This window comes from Candida albicans, chromosome 6 (genome assembly GCF_000182965.3).
Source record: "Candida albicans SC5314 chromosome 6, complete sequence".
Lineage (NCBI taxonomy): Eukaryota > Fungi > Ascomycota > Pichiomycetes > Serinales > Debaryomycetaceae > Candida > Candida albicans.
Window position 1 is genome coordinate 755,934 of NC_032094.1, and position 19,146 is coordinate 775,079.

The 19,146-nt window shown below is 32.8% G+C and overlaps 9 protein-coding genes across 9 annotated transcripts; 6 read left to right on the top strand and 3 right to left on the bottom strand. All coding sequences in view use genetic code 12, as the record gives it.

Annotated features, from left to right (window-relative positions):
* Nucleotides 1–870: 870 nt before the first annotated feature.
* Nucleotides 871–2,862, top strand: POX1 (Pox1p; the record flags this gene model as incomplete). The annotated part of the gene is made up of 1 exon (XM_712968.2): nucleotides 871–2,862. The coding sequence occupies one exon, from the start codon at nucleotides 871–873 to the stop codon at nucleotides 2,860–2,862; it is 1,992 nt and encodes a 663-aa protein (XP_718061.2).
* A 215-nt stretch (nucleotides 2,863–3,077) lies between these two features.
* On the top strand, nucleotides 3,078–3,800 carry CAALFM_C603570WA (uncharacterized protein; the record flags this gene model as incomplete). Its single annotated transcript, XM_712969.2, has 1 exon — nucleotides 3,078–3,800. One exon carries the CDS (start codon nucleotides 3,078–3,080, stop codon nucleotides 3,798–3,800), a length of 723 nt encoding a protein of 240 aa, XP_718062.2.
* A 216-nt stretch (nucleotides 3,801–4,016) lies between these two features.
* CAALFM_C603580WA (uncharacterized protein) lies at nucleotides 4,017–6,098 on the top strand (the record flags this gene model as incomplete). The annotated part of the gene is made up of 1 exon (XM_712971.2): nucleotides 4,017–6,098. One exon carries the CDS (start codon nucleotides 4,017–4,019, stop codon nucleotides 6,096–6,098), a length of 2,082 nt encoding a protein of 693 aa, XP_718064.2.
* Nucleotides 6,099–6,109: 11 nt separating this feature from the next.
* CAALFM_C603590CA (uncharacterized protein) lies at nucleotides 6,110–6,799 on the bottom strand (the record flags this gene model as incomplete). The annotated part of the gene is made up of 1 exon (XM_712972.2): nucleotides 6,110–6,799. One exon carries the CDS (start codon nucleotides 6,797–6,799, stop codon nucleotides 6,110–6,112), a length of 690 nt encoding a protein of 229 aa, XP_718065.2.
* Nucleotides 6,800–7,254: 455 nt separating this feature from the next.
* CAALFM_C603600CA (uncharacterized protein) lies at nucleotides 7,255–8,835 on the bottom strand (the record flags this gene model as incomplete). The annotated part of the gene is made up of 1 exon (XM_712973.2): nucleotides 7,255–8,835. One exon carries the CDS (start codon nucleotides 8,833–8,835, stop codon nucleotides 7,255–7,257), a length of 1,581 nt encoding a protein of 526 aa, XP_718066.2.
* Nucleotides 8,836–11,735: 2,900 nt separating this feature from the next.
* On the top strand, nucleotides 11,736–13,700 carry FGR17 (Fgr17p; the record flags this gene model as incomplete). The annotated part of the gene is made up of 1 exon (XM_712974.2): nucleotides 11,736–13,700. The coding sequence occupies one exon, from the start codon at nucleotides 11,736–11,738 to the stop codon at nucleotides 13,698–13,700; it is 1,965 nt and encodes a 654-aa protein (XP_718067.2).
* Nucleotides 13,701–13,759: 59 nt separating this feature from the next.
* Nucleotides 13,760–15,301, bottom strand: CAALFM_C603620CA (putative phenylacrylic acid decarboxylase; the record flags this gene model as incomplete). Its single annotated transcript, XM_712975.2, has 1 exon — nucleotides 13,760–15,301. One exon carries the CDS (start codon nucleotides 15,299–15,301, stop codon nucleotides 13,760–13,762), a length of 1,542 nt encoding a protein of 513 aa, XP_718068.2.
* A 583-nt stretch (nucleotides 15,302–15,884) lies between these two features.
* Nucleotides 15,885–16,574, top strand: PAD1 (phenylacrylic acid decarboxylase; the record flags this gene model as incomplete). The annotated part of the gene is made up of 1 exon (XM_712976.2): nucleotides 15,885–16,574. The coding sequence occupies one exon, from the start codon at nucleotides 15,885–15,887 to the stop codon at nucleotides 16,572–16,574; it is 690 nt and encodes a 229-aa protein (XP_718069.2).
* A 304-nt stretch (nucleotides 16,575–16,878) lies between these two features.
* Nucleotides 16,879–19,078, top strand: NOG2 (putative GTPase; the record flags this gene model as incomplete). The annotated part of the gene is made up of 2 exons (XM_019475468.1): nucleotides 16,879–17,688; nucleotides 18,287–19,078. The coding sequence occupies 2 exons, from the start codon at nucleotides 16,879–16,881 to the stop codon at nucleotides 19,076–19,078; spliced, it is 1,602 nt and encodes a 533-aa protein (XP_019331013.1).
* Between the last annotated feature and the right edge of the window lie 68 nt (nucleotides 19,079–19,146).

A 19,146-nucleotide genomic window follows, 5' to 3' on the forward strand; every position in this document is an offset into this window, starting at 1 on the left:
CTTTAAACTATATACTTTGACATATAATATCTTGATTTCTGGAAAGTAGCCGAAGATAATCTAAGCAGGAAAGAGCGGAATTTACACAACTCAGCAAGTTGGTAATACCATTATATGGCACGACTATTTGATAGATAATGAAACAAAATGGTGTGATAATGGAGTTTTCTCTGATGTAACTTAGTCAACCAAACAAGTTACCCCATTTTTCAATGTTTTTCACATGGACATTGCTGGCCTCGGTTAAGATTTTTAGAAATCAAGTTTTTTTTTTCCATCTCCTCCACCTCCACCTCCACCAATTTCCATCGTTGCAACAGAAAAAAAGAAAAGAAATTTAGTACTAGGCCCATTCTCGTTGTACTCCGAACAATTCAAACCAAACTTCCCACGGCCAAAAAAATGACGAAAAAACCAAAACCGTCTTAACAATATGATATTAATGCGTGCATTTTTTTTTTCACGGCACAATAGAAACTACATAGAAATAACTATGACGCATGAGACGGAATTTATAGTTTTTGCGGACTTATAAAAAGTGGTACCAATTGCACTCCCATACATTAATATATATATCTTTTTTTTTTCTCACATGCACTAAACCAATTTTATTTAATTTCATCAACAAACTAAAAAAAAAACTGAATGGAACTAAATTGTTGTTGTTATTAGGCATAGATTATCAAACGATGACCCCACACAGTTATTCCAAATTTTTTTTAAATGAATTGATATAAATCTACTTAAATAACCTTCGATTTTTCTTCTTTTTAGATCTATTTTCCTCAAATTGTTTTTTTATTATTTTTATTTTCTAGATATATCCATTCATTTCTTTATCTATAATTACATTACTCCTTATAATACAATATGACTACTGAACTTCAAAAAGAAAGAGAACAAATTAAATTCAATCCTAAAGAAGTCAACTATTTTTTGGAAGGATCTAAAGAAAGATCAGATATTGTCAGCAATCTTGTTGAACAAATGGAAAAAGATCCAGTATTAAAGGTCGATGCGTCATACTATAACTTGACTAAAGAAGAACAAAGAGAGGATACTGCTAAGAAAATTGACAGAATTTCAAGATATTTTGAAAATGAATTCCCAGATCAACAAGCACAAAGATTATCTATTCTTGGTGTTTTCGATCCTCAAGTTTTCACTAGAATTGGTGTCAATTTGGGTTTATTTGTTTCTTGTATTCGTGGTAGTGGTACCAACTCCCAATTTTTCTACTGGACTATTAACAAAGGTGTTGATAAACTCCGTGGTATCTATGGTTGTTTCGGTATGACTGAATTGGCCCATGGTTCCAATGTTCAAGGTATTGAAACTACTGCTACTTTTGACAAAGAAACTGACGAATTTGTCATTAATACTCCTCACATTGGTGCTACTAAATGGTGGATTGGTGGTGCTGCTCATTCTGCTACCCATTGTACCGTTTATGCTAGATTGAAGGTTAACGGTAAAGATTACGGTGTCAAGACATTTGTTGTCCCATTGAGAGACTCCAATCACGATCTTATGCCAGGTGTCACTGTTGGTGATATTGGTGCCAAGATGGGTAGAGATGGTATTGATAATGGTTGGATTCAATTCTCCAATGTCAGAATCCCAAGATTCAACATGTTGCAAAAATATGCTAAAGTTTCTCGTGAAGGTGAAGTCACTATGCCTCCATCCGAGCAATTAGGTTATTCTGCATTGATTGGTGGTAGAGTTACCATGATGATGGACTCTTATAGAATGACCAGTAGATTTGTTACTATTGCCTTGAGATATGCCATTTTCAGAAGACAATTCAAGAGTAAGATTTCTGGTGGCGACCAAGAAACTAAATTAATAGATTACCCATTGCATCAAAAGAGATTATTCCCATATTTGGCTGCTGCTTATTTGTTCTCACAAGGTGCCTTGTACTTGGAACAAACTATGAATGAAACCAACGAAAGATTAGATGATGCCGTTTCTGAAGGTGACAAGAAAAAAATCGATGAAGCTATTGTTGCTTCCAAGAAATTGTTTGTTGCCTCTGGTTGTTTGAAATCTACTTGTACTTGGTTAACTGCTGATGCCATTGATCAAGCTCGTCAAGCTTGTGGTGGTCATGGTTACTCTTCGTACAATGGGTTTGGTAAAGCTTATTCAGATTGGGTTGTCCAATGTACTTGGGAAGGTGACAATAACATGTTAGCCATTAATGTTGCCAAACCAATGGTTAAAGAAATCTTACAAGAACCAGAACAAAAAGGTTTGGTTATTGCTAATGTTTCCGATTTGAATGACCCAGCTAAATTGGACAAAGCTTTTGAACATGCTCTTTCTGGTTTGGCTAGAGATATTGGTGCCGTTGCCAAAGACCAAGGTTATGATGTCACTGGTCCAAGTTTGGTTTTGGTTTCCAAATTGAATGCTCATAAATTCTTGATTGATGGATTCTTCAAACGTATTACTCCAGAATTTGCTCCAATCTTGAAACCATTGGGATTCTTGTACGCTGATTGGATCATTGAAACTTTCAGTTCTGTGTTTTTATCTTATGGTGTTATCGCTCCGGAAGTGATTAAAAAGATATCCTCAGAACATTTCCCAGTATTAGCTAAACAAATCAGACCAAATGTCGCTGGTTTGACTGATGCTTTCAACTTGTCTGATATGTTGACTAATGCTGCTATTGGTAGAGCCGATGGTAATGTATACGATCACTACTTTGAAACTGTTAAAAAATTGAACCCACCTGAAAACACTAAAGCACCATATTCACAAGCATTACAAGATATGTTGAACCGTCCATCAGTTGAAGAAAGACAAAGAGGTGAAAGATCTGAAGAAGCTGCTGAAATTTTATCTAGTTAGACAAAAAGAAAGGGGAGACAATCTGTGTATAGATTATAAAACAAAGAATTGACAAAAGACATTGACATTTTTAAATTTTTTTTTAGTTGTTATGATAATAAATAAATAAATTAACGTTTTGAATTTTACAATTGTAGAGATTTGTTGTTGTTAGTGCTTTGACAGAAGCTGTATACTTAAGTTTTATGCAATGCTAGAACTTTTTATTATTTGCTATGCTGAAGAATTGGGACATAAACACATATAAACCTAGAGAATTCTCTGATACAATTTATCACCATTGTTGTTTTCTCCTCTTTTATATAGACCCTTTTATAGCTTGGTTACTGTTTGGATTGTTCGTTTCCATAACCACTACAATGCTTTTTCCAATAGTTTTAATCTTGTCAATTTTTACAAATTTTATACATTGTCAATTTCAACCACTGTCTGAACCATTCATTTTAGCTGCTTATGATCCAGATTATTCCCCGTATGATGATAATAAAATCATGAATCAAAACATTCAAAGATTTGGTTACAATAAGACAAAAGTCATCTTGTCGAAACATATCAATACCACCAATATTTATCTTGAAGGAAGAATATTGGATAATTCAAGTTATCAAATTGATGCTACTTTAAAAGGAATGTTTATTCGAGTTGATAAATTTACTCATCGATTAAAATTATGTCCTAATGGGAAAACATCAAGATATTTTTCTATTGAAAAAGATATGTTATTTTATAAAAATGATACTATTTGGTCAGTTTGTTATGATGAATTTGAAGATGTTTCATATATTTATCATGGTAGTATTGATGATAATAAAAAATATTGTTGTCCTGATAATGGCAAAGAAATAATCTTAAGAACATTGGGAAAATATGATGCAAGCGGAGCTCTACCTGATTATACAAAGCATCCTCATAAAAAAAACAGTAACGTCTTAGGTTAGATATATGTGTATATGTCCATCTGTCTGTGTTGTATAGATTGTATGTTGGGAAATATGTCAAACAAGTACAATTTTGCAATTTGTAGATTGGTACACGAAAAAAGGTAGTGTGAAATGGATGACATATGTAGTTTTTGATAACAACATACGCACACTATATTTAATCTATCAACTTCACACTGACTGAGGACGAAGTTGGTTTGGTTTAACTTCAAGATGAACAATTACTTTACAAAATATATACCTAATATAAGATTGTCTAATACAGGTGATTCTGATGATCATACTATTGGCAACTCGACCAACAGTCTACCGCATATAAATTACATAATTATTTTTAATCCAACATTTGTGTCTCCCAAAGCCGAATCTGATGAAGAATTAATTAAACAAATTATAGTTTTCCTACAAGGTAAAGACTTGCCAGAATCACAATTTTCACAAATAGAACAATTGAAATTAATTGGTTTATTGAGAGGAATTGAATCGCTTGGTGAAAGTTTTTCCAATTCAACCACGTCCACAACAACAGGTAAAAAACCAACAATTCTTAAATCATTGGATTCCTCAACTGTAATGATAGAATTGGAATCCAACTATTTTTTAGCTTGCAATATCACAATCAGCTCTCAAATCAATGATCAAACTGTCAACGGGATTAACCAACAGTTACTAAAATCAATTATGCAATCACAACGATATTTTGAATTATTCAATAAGTCCATAGATTACACTTATAATCAATATGGAATTAATTATTTACAAGATAGTTTAAAATCATTTTGGCAAAATTTTTTAACAATGTATAATTCCCAATCAATAAAGATTCCTATAAGTCCAACATCATTAATAAATTGGTTTAATGGTTTGAATTATCAAGGGTTTTTGGGATTATTACCTTATACGCAATACAAAAAATCGTCAATTATTATAAATCAACAAATAAGAGAAGATATTGAATTGTTTATGAATGATAATAAATCTGTTTCAGGTGTCTTGATAAATTATTTTAATCTTAAACTACCGAAACGGCATGGTGTGGTGTATATGAATACCATTGGAAACAAATATATTGATAATGATGGGTTAATTGATATTTATAATTGGTTGGAATATAACCAGTATCATGATAATTTGTCAAATTTGAATAATGGCGGTGTTTTAAGTAGTAATTTATCTGTGGCATCATCACCGCCGCAAGAGGGTGAAAATCAAGATGGAAATACTTCTGACGGTACAGCAGATACACAATTTGGATTTGATGTCAGTCTGGGATTAAGAGTTTTGAATCCAGTCAATTTGACAAATAATTTGGTTATTTCCCCAATAAATTACACAGTATCAACTGTAATGGAGGGAACACAAGTATCTAATTGGTTGGCTATGCCTCAGTTTATTAAAAAATTGACTGTTGGTGATGACAACGAAACAGCAGAATTACCTCCAGATCAAACAGCTGATATCAACGAAAATAGAAGTGAAGAGGACGAAGATGACTTATCAGGGGAGTTTATTATAGGACTACAATCTGATGGGAGTATCCTGAGACAAGTCATTTATTTGAAAACTACAGATTCCATTTATCAAGAACACCAATTGGTGACCTATCATAAAGATGATATATATGTTACTTTGGTATGCGAATCAAGTGATCCAAAGCTTGATCTGTCTGGATTTTATAAATCATTGGAAACTTCATTGCTTAACCCAATTATTGAACAAATTGAAACTGTTGCTATGGGTGGAAGTATGTTACAAACAAGTGTAAACTCAATACGATCATTGTATGTTCCTAATGATATTGATCAAGATTTCTTTTACATTACATGTAATCCGAAACAAAGAAATTTCCAAAGTTCATTACCTTATTTACCACATCTTTCAAATATGAATAGTGATACATTGACCAAATATCAACTAACGGCATTATATTATTTACATGATCAATTGAGTAATATTTTCCAACCGACATTTTTCGAAAACCAACTCCATGAATTTTTCCATAAATTCACCAGTAATAAATTAAATGATTGGATGTTTTATTATATTAAATATCAAGACAAGTATATCATTATCATGAAAAATAAAAGTAAAAATACAACCTCAGTATTGACCAACAATCAATTGTCTGCAAGTGTACCACCCACCATTGAAAGATCAATAGTCAATAGAATATCTGAAGGGGTATTAGATTATACTAAATTGGGGTTTTTAGAGAATCTTGGAGATGATGTAAAGTATTGGTTAGGTACTCAACAAGAAGATCTAGAGTCAATAGAACAGGTTTCTTTACTGTGAGAAAAGGTCATTTATTGTATATATTTTAATACACTTGGTACATCATTAGAAATTGCTCCTGGTAAAATCATATTCGTTAACCAGCGAGGTAAATATCCACCAGCATCTGATGTAGTTGCCATAATCCATTTCAAGTCCGAATCTTTATTATCACTCCATGATATTTTTTCAATTGAATGATATTTACCAATGACAAAATTTCCAGTAGGACCATCTATAGGCACACTTATAATATATGCACAATTGGTGTCTTTGTCATCTTCCTCAGTTTGGTTGCTCTTGTCAAATTTGTAAATATGAACCGATTCATAAAACATCCTATTACTTATGCCAATGGTACCAAACTTATAGTTTGCATGTAATTCATAACTCCAACCACCATCGGGATACTCGGTTACATTTGAAATCTTTAGGGAATCAAATTCTTCAACATAATTTACTTCATGATCAGAATGAGTTGATCCAATATTTGCAGTACCAATTAGGCAATCAATGACTTTTTGTTTATAAGTTGAAGGGATTAATGATTCTCGAGCACACCAAAATTGATTATCTTTGATATTTGTGGTGGAATATGTTGATGTGGTGATTGTTTCCGGGATAACATTTGATTTGAATTGTTTACCTGGTTTCCAATTTGTCACGGATTTTAAAATAGTCTTTGATTCAGCTAATAAAGTATCTCTTTCCAGACTAGGCATTTTGATAATGATGAAGAATAGGGATGAAAGCAAGTGTACTCTAAAACTTGCAATCTAAGTTTTTATGCGAGATAAAGAATGCGAGATATACATAGTCGTGTGGAATCACGTATTCTCGTACCAACTTAGTTTGCGACAAGGCTGCTTTCATTTGCCCTTTACACTTATGCAATATAGTCAGGATTGTGTGTGTTGACCAGACATTGAACTTGTCTACTATATTGTTTTGTACTTGATTATACAGCTCTGCCTACTTCTTAACCACTTCACAATCTTCAGACACACATTATTTTTAATAACCTTGATTTATGAATTAAAATGAAATACATACACAACCCAAACTTAAAAAACCTATATAAATATCAATATTGAATATATAAAACGATAATAAATATATAAAACCATGTTCATACTTTGAAAACAAAAAAAAAAAATGATGTTTGTTATTGTCCGACTTAGTTCATTGAAACAAAGACCCCTTCATCGTGATTCATAGTCAAATGAATACATTTATTTGGAGGGTATTGTTCATCTCTTGATTCCAACACTGGGAACAATTGTGCCAATCTACTAATAACATAAGAAGCTTCAGTTAAAGCAAATTGTTGACCCAAACAAATTCTTGGACCACCATTGAATGGCAAGTAAGCCCATCCCAATTTCTTGGTCAGAGGTTCAAACCATCTGTCTGGTCTAAAATCATGAGAATCTTTACCATAATATTCCTCTAATCTATGAGTCTTGAAAACAGTGTAAGCAACAGTAGAACCTTTAGGAACGAAAATTGGAGAAGTACCATTTGGACCACCACCGGTTGGTAAAGTAGTGTCTTTGGTTGAAGTTCTGAAATTAATTGGGACTGATGGGTATAATCTTAAAGTTTCGTTCAAAATAGCTTTCAAGTATTCACATTTCTTCAAGTTTTCAAAAGTAATGTCTTCAACACGAGCTTCTTCACCAACACCAAAATTGGCTTCAATTTCTTCTCTCAATTTGTTCCAAACTTTTGGATTTCTGGCTAATTCAAACATGGCAAATGACAATAACCCAGCAGTAGTATCTCTTCCAGCAACCATAATGTTCAATAATTGATCTTGTAAAACTTTTGGATTCTTGGTTTGTTTAACCAATTCATAAAGGAAAACGTAACCACCTTGAGATTTTTCTTCGATTTCTTCTTCAGTGGAGTTCAAGGCCTTGTCAACAAAATATTTGGCCAAGTGATGGACTTTAGCATTACAGTCTCTGAATTCCTTATTGTTGGTCAACCAGTAGAAGGTTTGTGAATATGATCTGGTGGCTAAGTAATGTTGAGAAGTAATGAAAGCAGTAGCAAAGTTGTCTCTACCTGGGATATCATTTGGTGGAGGAATACCTAATTTATCATCATATAAAGAGTGGACGGATTCTCCAAATAAGAATTCAGTAGCAGTGTCAACGGTAAATCTGAAGAACAATTCTTGCAAGTCAAAAGTTTCACCTTTGTTTAATTTGATTTGTTTGGCCAAGATTTGAATATGAGGTTCCAAAGATTTGACATGAGCAATTTGTTCACGAGCAAATTGTGGTCTTAACATAGCTCTACTATGTTTCCAACCTTCACCATCTAAAGTGAAAATACCGTCACCTAATAATGGATAGAAATGGGCGTGTCTGGTACCCAAGGAGAAATCATTGAATTGAGTAGCTAAAACGGCTTTAATATTTTCTGGTTCAATAGTGAAAATAATTTTCAAAACACCAGCAACATTCAAATAGAAATTTTTGGAGTTGAGTTCATCAAAAGTATCACCACCAAATTCAGCTAATTTACCAGAGTTTTTAGCTTTAATAGCATCAATCAAAGCTGGTATACCGGTCCAGCCAGCTCTTTTCAAGTGTACTGGGTTTTTACATCCCAATTTATAACTGTAGTAAGCGTTCTTAAGGTTGGTTGATAAAACGAATATTAACCCAGCACCAATTAAAATGGTGTACCATTTGGTCAAGTACGGAAGAACACTATCGATAATATCGTTGAATGTAGTTGAGGACATTGAGGTGGTAATTTTTATTTGTTATTTAGTTGTTAATGTGAAAGGGATATTGAGAAAATGTTAATATATATAAAGTAAGAAATACAATGCTTAATTAAAACAAAAGGGAAATTGAAAAACTTTTTCAAAATCTATTTTTTTGAATAAAATGTGGAATCGACTGGTATTTATATTTGTATCAATCTATGGACAATTACTATGGTTTATACATGACAGTTTAATTTTTGGTTTTGTTTTAGTTATGGTTTTTAGGTCCCCCTCTTCTTCTTCTCATAGTGAATACATTTTTTTGCAATTGTTAAGTTGATGATTATTTTTATGTAACATTTTTTTTCTCTCTCCTATTGTGAAAACACAAAATGGTTTACTACTAACAGAAAATAGGTTTGTGTAACCACTTCAAGTCCGACTGATACATAATTCCAAAAGTAATTGTTGGGTGCATATTTTGTTTGTTCTTGCATGTGGAGAATTTGTAATTTTATTTATTGGTAGTTACTGTTTATGGTAATAATTAACCATTTCTCCTTAGAAAACTGTAATTTTGAACTAAGGTTGAATTGTGAAGAAAACTTGTCGAACCTAAATTTTCGTTCACGTTTCGCAATTATGAAAATTCAAAGAATAGGTGTGAAGTGCAAACTCTCCCCACAAATGTACTGAAACTGTTGGATAATTTATTCTATAGGATAGCAATTTGAAAAGTTAGGTATCGGGGATCATAATAACTCTTGATATTGGAGTTCCAGCATATGTAACAACCATAGGAATGACTTTACGTATTTCTATGAGCAAACTTTTCCCTCGTTGGGGTATATAGAAACTTTAACTTGTTGAAGCCTTGCGATCTCTTAGTTAGTTTATCTTTGGGTGGTGTGTTTAAGGTTATATTGTTGGGGTTTGCGTTTATTAACAATCCATGGGTATGAACAAAGAGTACAAAATAAAGTATGAGCCAATCATAAAAACTCTATTTCATATATTACTGTGACACTAAGGAAAAAAAAAGAAAGGGCAACTCATCAAGAAGTTTCTCTTTTAGGCTGAAACAATTAGTTAACTATGTATAACTAAAAACAGTCAATTACTTTTTTGGGAAATCACAAGAACTTTTACAAGAAAAAAAAAAGATGTGGGACTACGTAAATTGAAAAAATGTTGGATAATTGCTAGTCTGGTTATCGTTGCTTCTCCGCCCACAATCAAAAACAATAGACATGATCATCTGGTAGTAATAATTATGCTGTAATACTTGCTTTCAAAGTAATGCTTATGAGAAAGGCATACGTTACTTATTATTCAACGTCAAACTGAATATGCTATTATATATTCGATAGAAAATAATTTTGCAGGTTACGGAGGAGAAAGTTTAGGACCGTTTGTTTGAAACTCAGTTGTATTTTTTGTTTTGTGGAATTAAAATTGAACAGTAATTCCGATACTTGCATATATCAACAAAATTAACAATAGAAAATTTTTTTATATAACATTTTACTATACGCAATCAAAAGACTAATTTAACCCCACTTTTTTATTTTAGGATTTTACTTCGTCAACTCCGAATAGGATTTTTGTTGTCACGTACACGTTTGTATTCTATTTTTGTCCTTCTATCTTCATCACTGCTGTCATTACCACATTGGTGTTGATCTAGTGCCATTAAGAAAAATTCCTACCTCCACCTTGCGCCCCACCACCTAACTTAGTTTGCTATCTGTACTAGTACTACTATTACTTTGAAAAAAATATCAATGATACATTCAATTTAGCAATTAATTAATCATCAATTGCTAAAAAGAAAAGCATCAACACTTTTGAATGACAAATATTGATTCCCCACAGTATGGTTACGAAACTATTGATTTGTCTTAATTTAGTTATGTTGTTTCTGATTAGCAATGCATTTCATATGAAATTTTTACTCTCAATATTGGCCCCCTTTCGCTTAAGGAAAATCGTTGTCAAATTTATTAGAGAAAATTATGCTTATGAAAGATACCCTCGATCTTAACAATAGTATTGAACGCCCACATACAGCGAGATTTTGTGCTTGATATCATATTGGTAGCGACAGAGCCATACTAAATTTTTTCACATGAATGTTTTCTGTTAGATTGTAATTTGTGTTTTCTAAAAATCTTTTGAGACACATATTGCAGGATACAGTTAGTATTATGTGATACGAACAGTGTCAATTCCATTTAGATTCATAATCTTTAGAGCTTAGACATAAACACCTAACAACAAAAACTTTATATTTCAACAACGGTGGCGATTCTCGAATTGTGGACACCTCTCTACTCCGGTATCTCCGCCATATACTCCATAAGGTTTATCTATTTTCATGCCAGATTTGTTCAACTAGGTTTATGGTATTCTTTTTTTTTACTTTATACATTGCGCATCTGCAAGTTAGATCATCAAGAATAAACACAATAGACAATTATTTAGAATTATTTAGGGTCTTTTGACAATTTTGATAAGTGATTTCCATGGAAAAAACTAAAATGTTCTTAGGTTTTGTTACTCTCTTTAGTGTAGCTTTAAATTTTTTTTTCATGTGAAATAGTTCTTTTACAAAGTATCTAAACAAACAAAGATTTGCAATCATTTGAAAATTTTCAATAAGTTTACTAATATTATAAGTGTATAAAATACAGTATGACATGGAGGGGCATAGGGGGTAGGTGGTTATTATTGCAAAATCCGAAAAAATCCCCCTATTTGCAGCATCGCAGGAAATCTGTAAATTAATCTCCGGCTCTCTTATTATTGCCCTGAGCCATCACCAAATGTGTACAATTGTATCTCGCCATGCAGCGCTAACAGAATCTGTAGCAAACAAACGAACAAAAAGAAAAAAAAATTGTTATCTTTGATATTCTAACCCCCTTGAATCTATGCTGTCAAAATCTAGATCTTACGTTTCAATTGCTTGTGATAATTGTCGTAAACGTAGAAGAAAATGTAATGGAGAACTTCCGTGTCATTATTGTTCAGGGAAAAACAAACCATGTGTATATGACAAGACCAAAGATAAACGAAGACGACGAGTAGATTTAGTTTATGTTGATTATTTAGAACACAAGTATAACAATCTACTCAATTTTGTCAAAAGAATACGATCAACTACTAAAGATGAACGATTACGTGCTCAATGTAATGAAATGTTGGCTAATAATGATCCCAAATTCATTGATAATAAAGATCTTGGATTATCAAATGATGAGCTGACCCATAACAATCAATCCGACAAACAACAAAAGGAGATCATTCAATTGGATAACCCTATGGATGAGTTGGTGTCTATGAAATGGGAATTGAAATTTGATGAATCTGGCAATACAAAGTTCTTGGGTCCTCCAGTTCGACAAGTTGACCGATGTTTGGTCAAAGACAGTATGGTAGCCATGGAAGACCCCGAAAGAGTATCCTATTTTAATGAAACAGTATTGGCAGACACAGAATTCATGAAAGAACTAATAAACACATTTTTTCAAAATTTGTTGCCATTTAATTTAGTACTTGAAGAGATCAATGTTGACGAGATTACCCGAGAAATCACATCAATGACAGGTAAACGTAGCTGTTACGAAGCAGTGAGTTGTTTACATTTATTAGCATTGGCTATTTTAGCTTATGGATTTAGTATACTACCAAAAGATCATCCCTATTTCCAAAACTTAAACGGATGGAACCCATTTTTGTCAATAGTTGAAAGATCATTATTTAAACTACTTCGGAAATCATCTCACACAACCACTGGTAATTTAATTGATCATTCACATATAGTTTACACCATTTTGATTATTACAATTTTGCATTTGGGAAATTATGATGAATCTCAGGCTTGGGTTTATTCCTCAATACTTTGTTCTCAGATTCAACATGTTGGTTGGAATGTTTCAACTGATTATCCACTGGAATCGAATGACCTATCTAAATTCAGATCAAAACTATTTTGGAATTGTTTAGTGGTGGAAAAGATATCGGCATCGATGTTTGGACGTAGTTCACCAATAAATTTCCGACAACTTTTAACAGATTTCTACACTTCAGAAACTAAAGATATCAATGAACTTGTTTTCCAATTCAATAGTAAACTTTGGTTTATATATGATAAGTTTATGGGACAGGTTTATTCATTTCATTTCAACACCCAGAATAAAATGCTATATAAAAAAGTCTTAATGACGGCAACTCAAAGTTTCCAAGATTTCCAAGGATTTATGAATCAATATTTGCCATTAAATGAAACTAACCTTGACAACCAGAATATAATCTTACTACATTTGACTTTCCATGTGTTTTTATTGTTAATAATTCGTCCATATATGAAAATGCCAGAGATTGCTGGGTCCATATTTCAGAAAAGTATATCTATTACCGAACAGTGTTATATTCTTATAAACCAATATAATAGCAAATTTGGCAATGGAGTGACAACAGGATGGTACAATTGTCATTATGGGTTTTTATTGTATCAAGTTTCAGTGTTCTTGTTATGTGCTATTCCTGTACATGATTCTGTTGGCCCTCCAGGACAACACAATGTATTAATTCAACGTTTGCATTTATTTTTACAATGTTTGAAAAATGGATCAAAATATTTACCTGTTTATAATGTCTATTACCAAACTTTGTTAAACATATTTAATAATATGACTCTCGATGAGGAAATTTCGATTTTGGTGAGACAAGCGTATGAAAATGAATCAATTGAAGTGAAGACAAGTAGTGTTGAAAAAGAAGATTTGGTACTTGATTTTGATCAAGATTGGCAATCATACGTGAACTCTTTAAACTTAGAGTTGAATCAAGATGTCTATAGTTATTTAGAAGAAGGCATACTTGATATGTTATGAATTAAAACAACAAATCTACACAACGTATATACTTGTATAATCAAACATGAGCATGAGTCTCATTTGTAATATTTCTCCCAGTTTTGAAATACTTTATTTTTCACTTCTTCGGGATAACCATTAAAGTTACAAGTAACAAATTTAAAGTCTGGATCCGTAAACTGTTTCGGGAAAATACAACTAGTTACACATTTACCACCTTGACGAGTCTTGATCAAGGGACCTTGAGAAATAAATGGGGCTAATGGAAAAGGTTTAACGTCATCAAAATAGACCTGATCCTGAACTGGAGTATGACGAGTGGTATATGCCCAAATAAGTTGTTTGAAATCAAAAATATCAATATCATCACCAACAAGAATAACTTCATGAAGAATCAGACAAACTTTATAGCATTCCTTGGATTTGAATAAGAAATCTCCCACCAAGTTCAGCAATTCTTTTGCATTAGTTTGCAATTTAATCAACTCTTGAATATTGATTTTCACGGCAAGCCATAATGCTTGTGCTTCGTAGGGAGTAAACACATCTTCCACAATTTTAGATAACACTGGGTGTTGGGAAATCAAATACTTTGTCTCAGCAGAGACTAATCCTCCAATCAAAGTATGAGTCTCATCGGTACATAACCCTGGGTTTGATATTGGCATGATTGCTTCGTCACGGTAAGATATATGATTGACACGATATAACGGTTGAGTGTGATGATCTTGTGGGAAACAATAACCGTGCATTTCCCCAAACGGACCTTCATTAACCAAAGTATCTCTATCCAAATAACCTTCAAATACCATTTCACAATCTGCTGGAACTTCTAAATCATTGGTTTCACATTTTACAACAGGTACAGCTTGGTTGCATAACCCACCAATATACTCTGCTTCAGTTGCACCATCAGGAATTGGCATCGATGAAACAAGAATCGCTGCCGGCGGGACCCCAAAACAAAGAGCAAATGGGATTTTATCCCCCTTCCCAGCTGCAACCCATGCATCAGAAACTTGTTTCACGTGTTGAGGATTAATAACTAGCCCCGTAATACTTTTTGAATCATGAACCATACCCCTAGCAATTGACCAATTAGTCCATGATTTATCTGGGGTTTGTAACACCCACATACCATAAGTTTGAATAAATTTCCCACCATCACCATGATGTAATAATGGAACTGGCAATTTTGTTAAATCAATTTGTTCATGAGTCAAATGGTGCTTTTTATGTGGCGATTTTTCATTAGGAACAAGTACTGGTGGGATAAATTTTTTGGGGTTTCTATTTGCCACTAAGAAATCAACGATTTCTTTCATTGGTGTTTGAGAATCCAATCCTAAATGTAATGCAATACGAGCATGATCATTACCAAACCCTCTTAATCCACCAGGACAACCTAATATACGAAATAAGTTCTTAGGGTCGATATTTCCTGGATCTTGTTTCAAATTATTGAAAAGTGGAGCAGCAAGTTTATTCTCATAAGCTTTTCTTGTGATGGCACCAACTTCTAAATTGGAATCAACTTCGGTATCAATTTCAACTAAATCCCCTTCATTTTTAAGAACTTGAATAAAATCTCTAAATTTTAATGCTGGATTAAGTGACATGTTTTTTGAAGTACTTTGTAAAGGAAAACCAATATGTAGTGACTATGGAAATTACTTCAATTGGGGTTTGAATTGTTCAATTGATGCTTTATTTATATTTTAGGCACTTTGTAGAAGGAGGGGTGTTTGACAATAATAGGAGATTTGGCTTCTGCTTGGACATTACGGAAAATGTAAGCTAACATTGAATGATGTTTTAGGTAAACTATACATTCAATCGGAACAATAATTCCTGATTTAACACAATAGGAATTTAAATTGCCTTAATTTCATGTAGTTTTTTCCGAAGAACCAATCAGTTAAAGACAACAGGAATTATAGTTCCGCATACAACTCTAACAAAAAAAAATTATTTATTCATACTGTTTTCAATTTTGTGATTTCAATAGCAAATAAACAAAAAATGGCCAACTGTTTGTTCCCCAACATGTATTTTCCGGGCTTGTGTGGATCTGTCAAGATGAAATGAAATTTTCAAAGATCTGTCTAACTATAAATTGAACTACCACGCTCATTGATTTAAAGAGACCAGATTTTTTGAGGGATATTTTACACTTGTGTTGATGATACAGAATCATTACTAATGATTGCGAGAGTTTGTTTGAGAAGACTGAATGTTTTACCCATTTTTCAGATTCCATCGAGAAAGTATTCTATTAATTATGAAAAAGTGAATAACTCAATATATAACAATGTGATCAAACCCAAAAGAATAGTTTTAGCAATCACCGGTGCCACGGGGACTCAAATAGGGGTAAGGTTATTAGAAATATTGAAAGAATTGGGTGTGGAAACTCATTTGGTCATGTCAAAATGGGGGATTGCCACTTTGAAATACGAAACTGATTATCAAGTTGATTATGTCACTTCATTGGCTACAAAAACATACTCGGCAAGGGATGTAACAGCACCAATATCTTCAGGGTCATTTGTTCATGATGGAATGATTGTTGCCCCTTGTTCAATGAAATCACTTTCAGCTATCAGAACTGGTTTTACGGAAGATTTGATAGTTAGAGCTGCTGATGTTTCTTTAAAAGAAAGGCGTAAATTGTTATTAGTTGCTCGAGAAACTCCTCTTTCAGATATTCATTTGGATAATATGCTATATTTACTGCGAATGGGGGTGACAATATTCCTACCTGTGCCAGCATTTTATACAAAACCAAAAACTATTGATGATATTGTGGAACAAACCTGTGGAAGAATATTAGATAATTTTGGAATTAATATAGACACGTTCGAGAGATGGGATGGAATTAACCATAGATAGATAGTTATAGAGATTTAGAAATAGGAGAATAGAGATTAAGTTACAATTATTATTGCAAAATTGTCGTTCAAAATAAACTAAGTTGAGTGCGACATTTCCAATTTTCTTTTTAACAAATGTCGTTGTTGTGGCCCATCCCATAAAAATTTTTTAACCCAAGCCCTAAAAGGAGAAAGAGAGAAAAAAAATTCCTACACGATCTCATCTCTCTTCACATTTTCAATACTCTTTTTCTTTCTTTTTCCTTTTTATTGTTATACTTAAACATATACACTTAAGATACATATCTAATTATACTCACATCATGGGAACTCAAAAGAAGGAAAAGCAAAGAAGGGTAAGGGAGAATGATACCAGAGACGGTAATCTTCGAGTTAAAGGAGAAAACTTTTACCGTGATGCTAAAAAAGTGAAACATTTGAATATGTATAAACAAGGAAGAGCTATTCGTAATAAGAAGGGAGAAATAATAAAAGCTGCTGATTTACAAAGTACAGATATACCAAATGCAAGAGTTGATCCAAATAGAAAATGGTTCGGTAACACAAGAGTGATTGCTCAAGATGCTTTAACCCATTTCAGAGAAGTTATGGGTGAAAAATCCAAAGATTCATATCAAGTATTATTGAAAAGAAATAAATTACCAATGTCATTATTGGATGAAAAAGATACAACTGAATCACCAACTGCTAAAATTGTTGAAACCGAATCGTATTCCTCGACATTTGGTCCTAAACAACAACGTAAGAAACCTAGAGTCGCTGCTTCTAGTTTGGAAGATTTAATGAATGCTGCTGAAGCTGATTCAACCCAATTCCAAGAAAAGCAAGAATTAGATTCAACTCTTGGATTAATGGGTGGTTCTATCTTGGATAAAGATGATTTCACACAAGAAGCTAAAGAGGCTATTTTCCATAAAGGTCAATCCAAACGTATTTGGAATGAGTTATATAAAGTTATTGACTCTTCTGATGTGGTTATACATGTGTTGGATGCCAGAGATCCAGTTGGTACCAGATGTGAATCTGTTGAGAAATACATAAAGGATGAATGTCCTCATAAACATTTAATTTATGTTTTAAACAAATGTGATTTAGTTCCAACTTGGGTAGCGGTATGTTTTGAAAACGTGAATTTTTGGACAAATGTTTTTCCTTTTTTTTTTTTACTACTAACTTTTGCAATTCCAGGGAATTAATCTAGATAAACATCAAACAATAACAATATACTTGCACCAAAGCATTTAGTCAGGGTGATAATGCTTGATATTTAATCATTTGATTCTTTATCAACTTTTTTCAACTACATTATTGCCTGTTACGTCTTTGGAAGAATAATACAATTCGCCCCGTGTTCCCAATGAGTGACTTTCTTGTATCGTCACAAGTTGGATCTTGTACCGTTCTGGTATGAGATTTTGTTCACATTTTTTTGTTGATAGTTTTTATTGACATACTTTAGAATTGTCACGGAATCTTATTTTGAGTTGAAATTAATCCTTGTATTTTCCTTAACAGGTAAAATACATTTATCATTGGTTTATTTCATAGTATAGAGGCCGACATCTTATCTTTTTCTTATATTGTTATTGTTGTTGTTCATTTTAGTTTATGTCTCTGGTTTGCTAATGATTTACATTATTGTGGGAAAAAAAATAGAATGAAGTCCAAGCTTGTTATTCTTGCTTCTATTACTAACATTGTTTTAATTAGGCTGCTTGGGTTAAACATTTATCAAAATCATTCCCAACATTAGCATTTCATGCTTCTATAACCAACTCGTTTGGTAAGGGTTCTTTGATTCAATTATTAAGACAATTTTCAACTTTACATTCAGACAGAAAACAAATTTCTGTGGGGTTCATAGGATACCCAAACACTGGTAAATCAAGTATAATAAACACTTTGCGTAAGAAAAAAGTTTGTCAAGTTGCTCCTATACCCGGTGAAACCAAAGTTTGGCAATATATTACTTTGATGAAACGTATATTCTTGATTGATTGTCCTGGGATTGTTCCACCCCTGAGCAAAGATACCGAATCTGACATTTTATTCAGAGGTGTGGTGAGAGTGGAACATGTTTCTAATCCAGAACAATACATCCCTGACATGTTGCAAAAATGTGAAAGAAAACATCTTGAGAGAACCTATGAAATCAAAGGTTGGAGTAAATTTGAGGAAGATGAAAGTCTATTGGAAAGAGCTAGTACAGAATTTATAGAATTAATTGCTAGGAAACAAGGTAGATTGTTGAAAGGTGGTGAACCAGATGAAAGTGGTGTTTCTAAACAAATATTAAATGATTTCAACCGTGGTAAAATCCCTTGGTTCGTACCTCCACCAAAGGATGAGGAAAAAGATGAAGACAAAACTGGTGAAGATAAGAAAATTGGCTACAAGAGAAAGAGACAAGAAAGAGAAGCTGCTGAGAAAGAGCTACAAGAGAAAGAAGAAAATCAAGATGAAGATGATAAAGAAGTTAAGAAAGCTAAATTAGAAGAGTAATGAACGGGGTATTCTTATAGATTGTTTTGTAGGTTTATTTTTTTTTAGTTCTTTTTTTTGAAGTATTG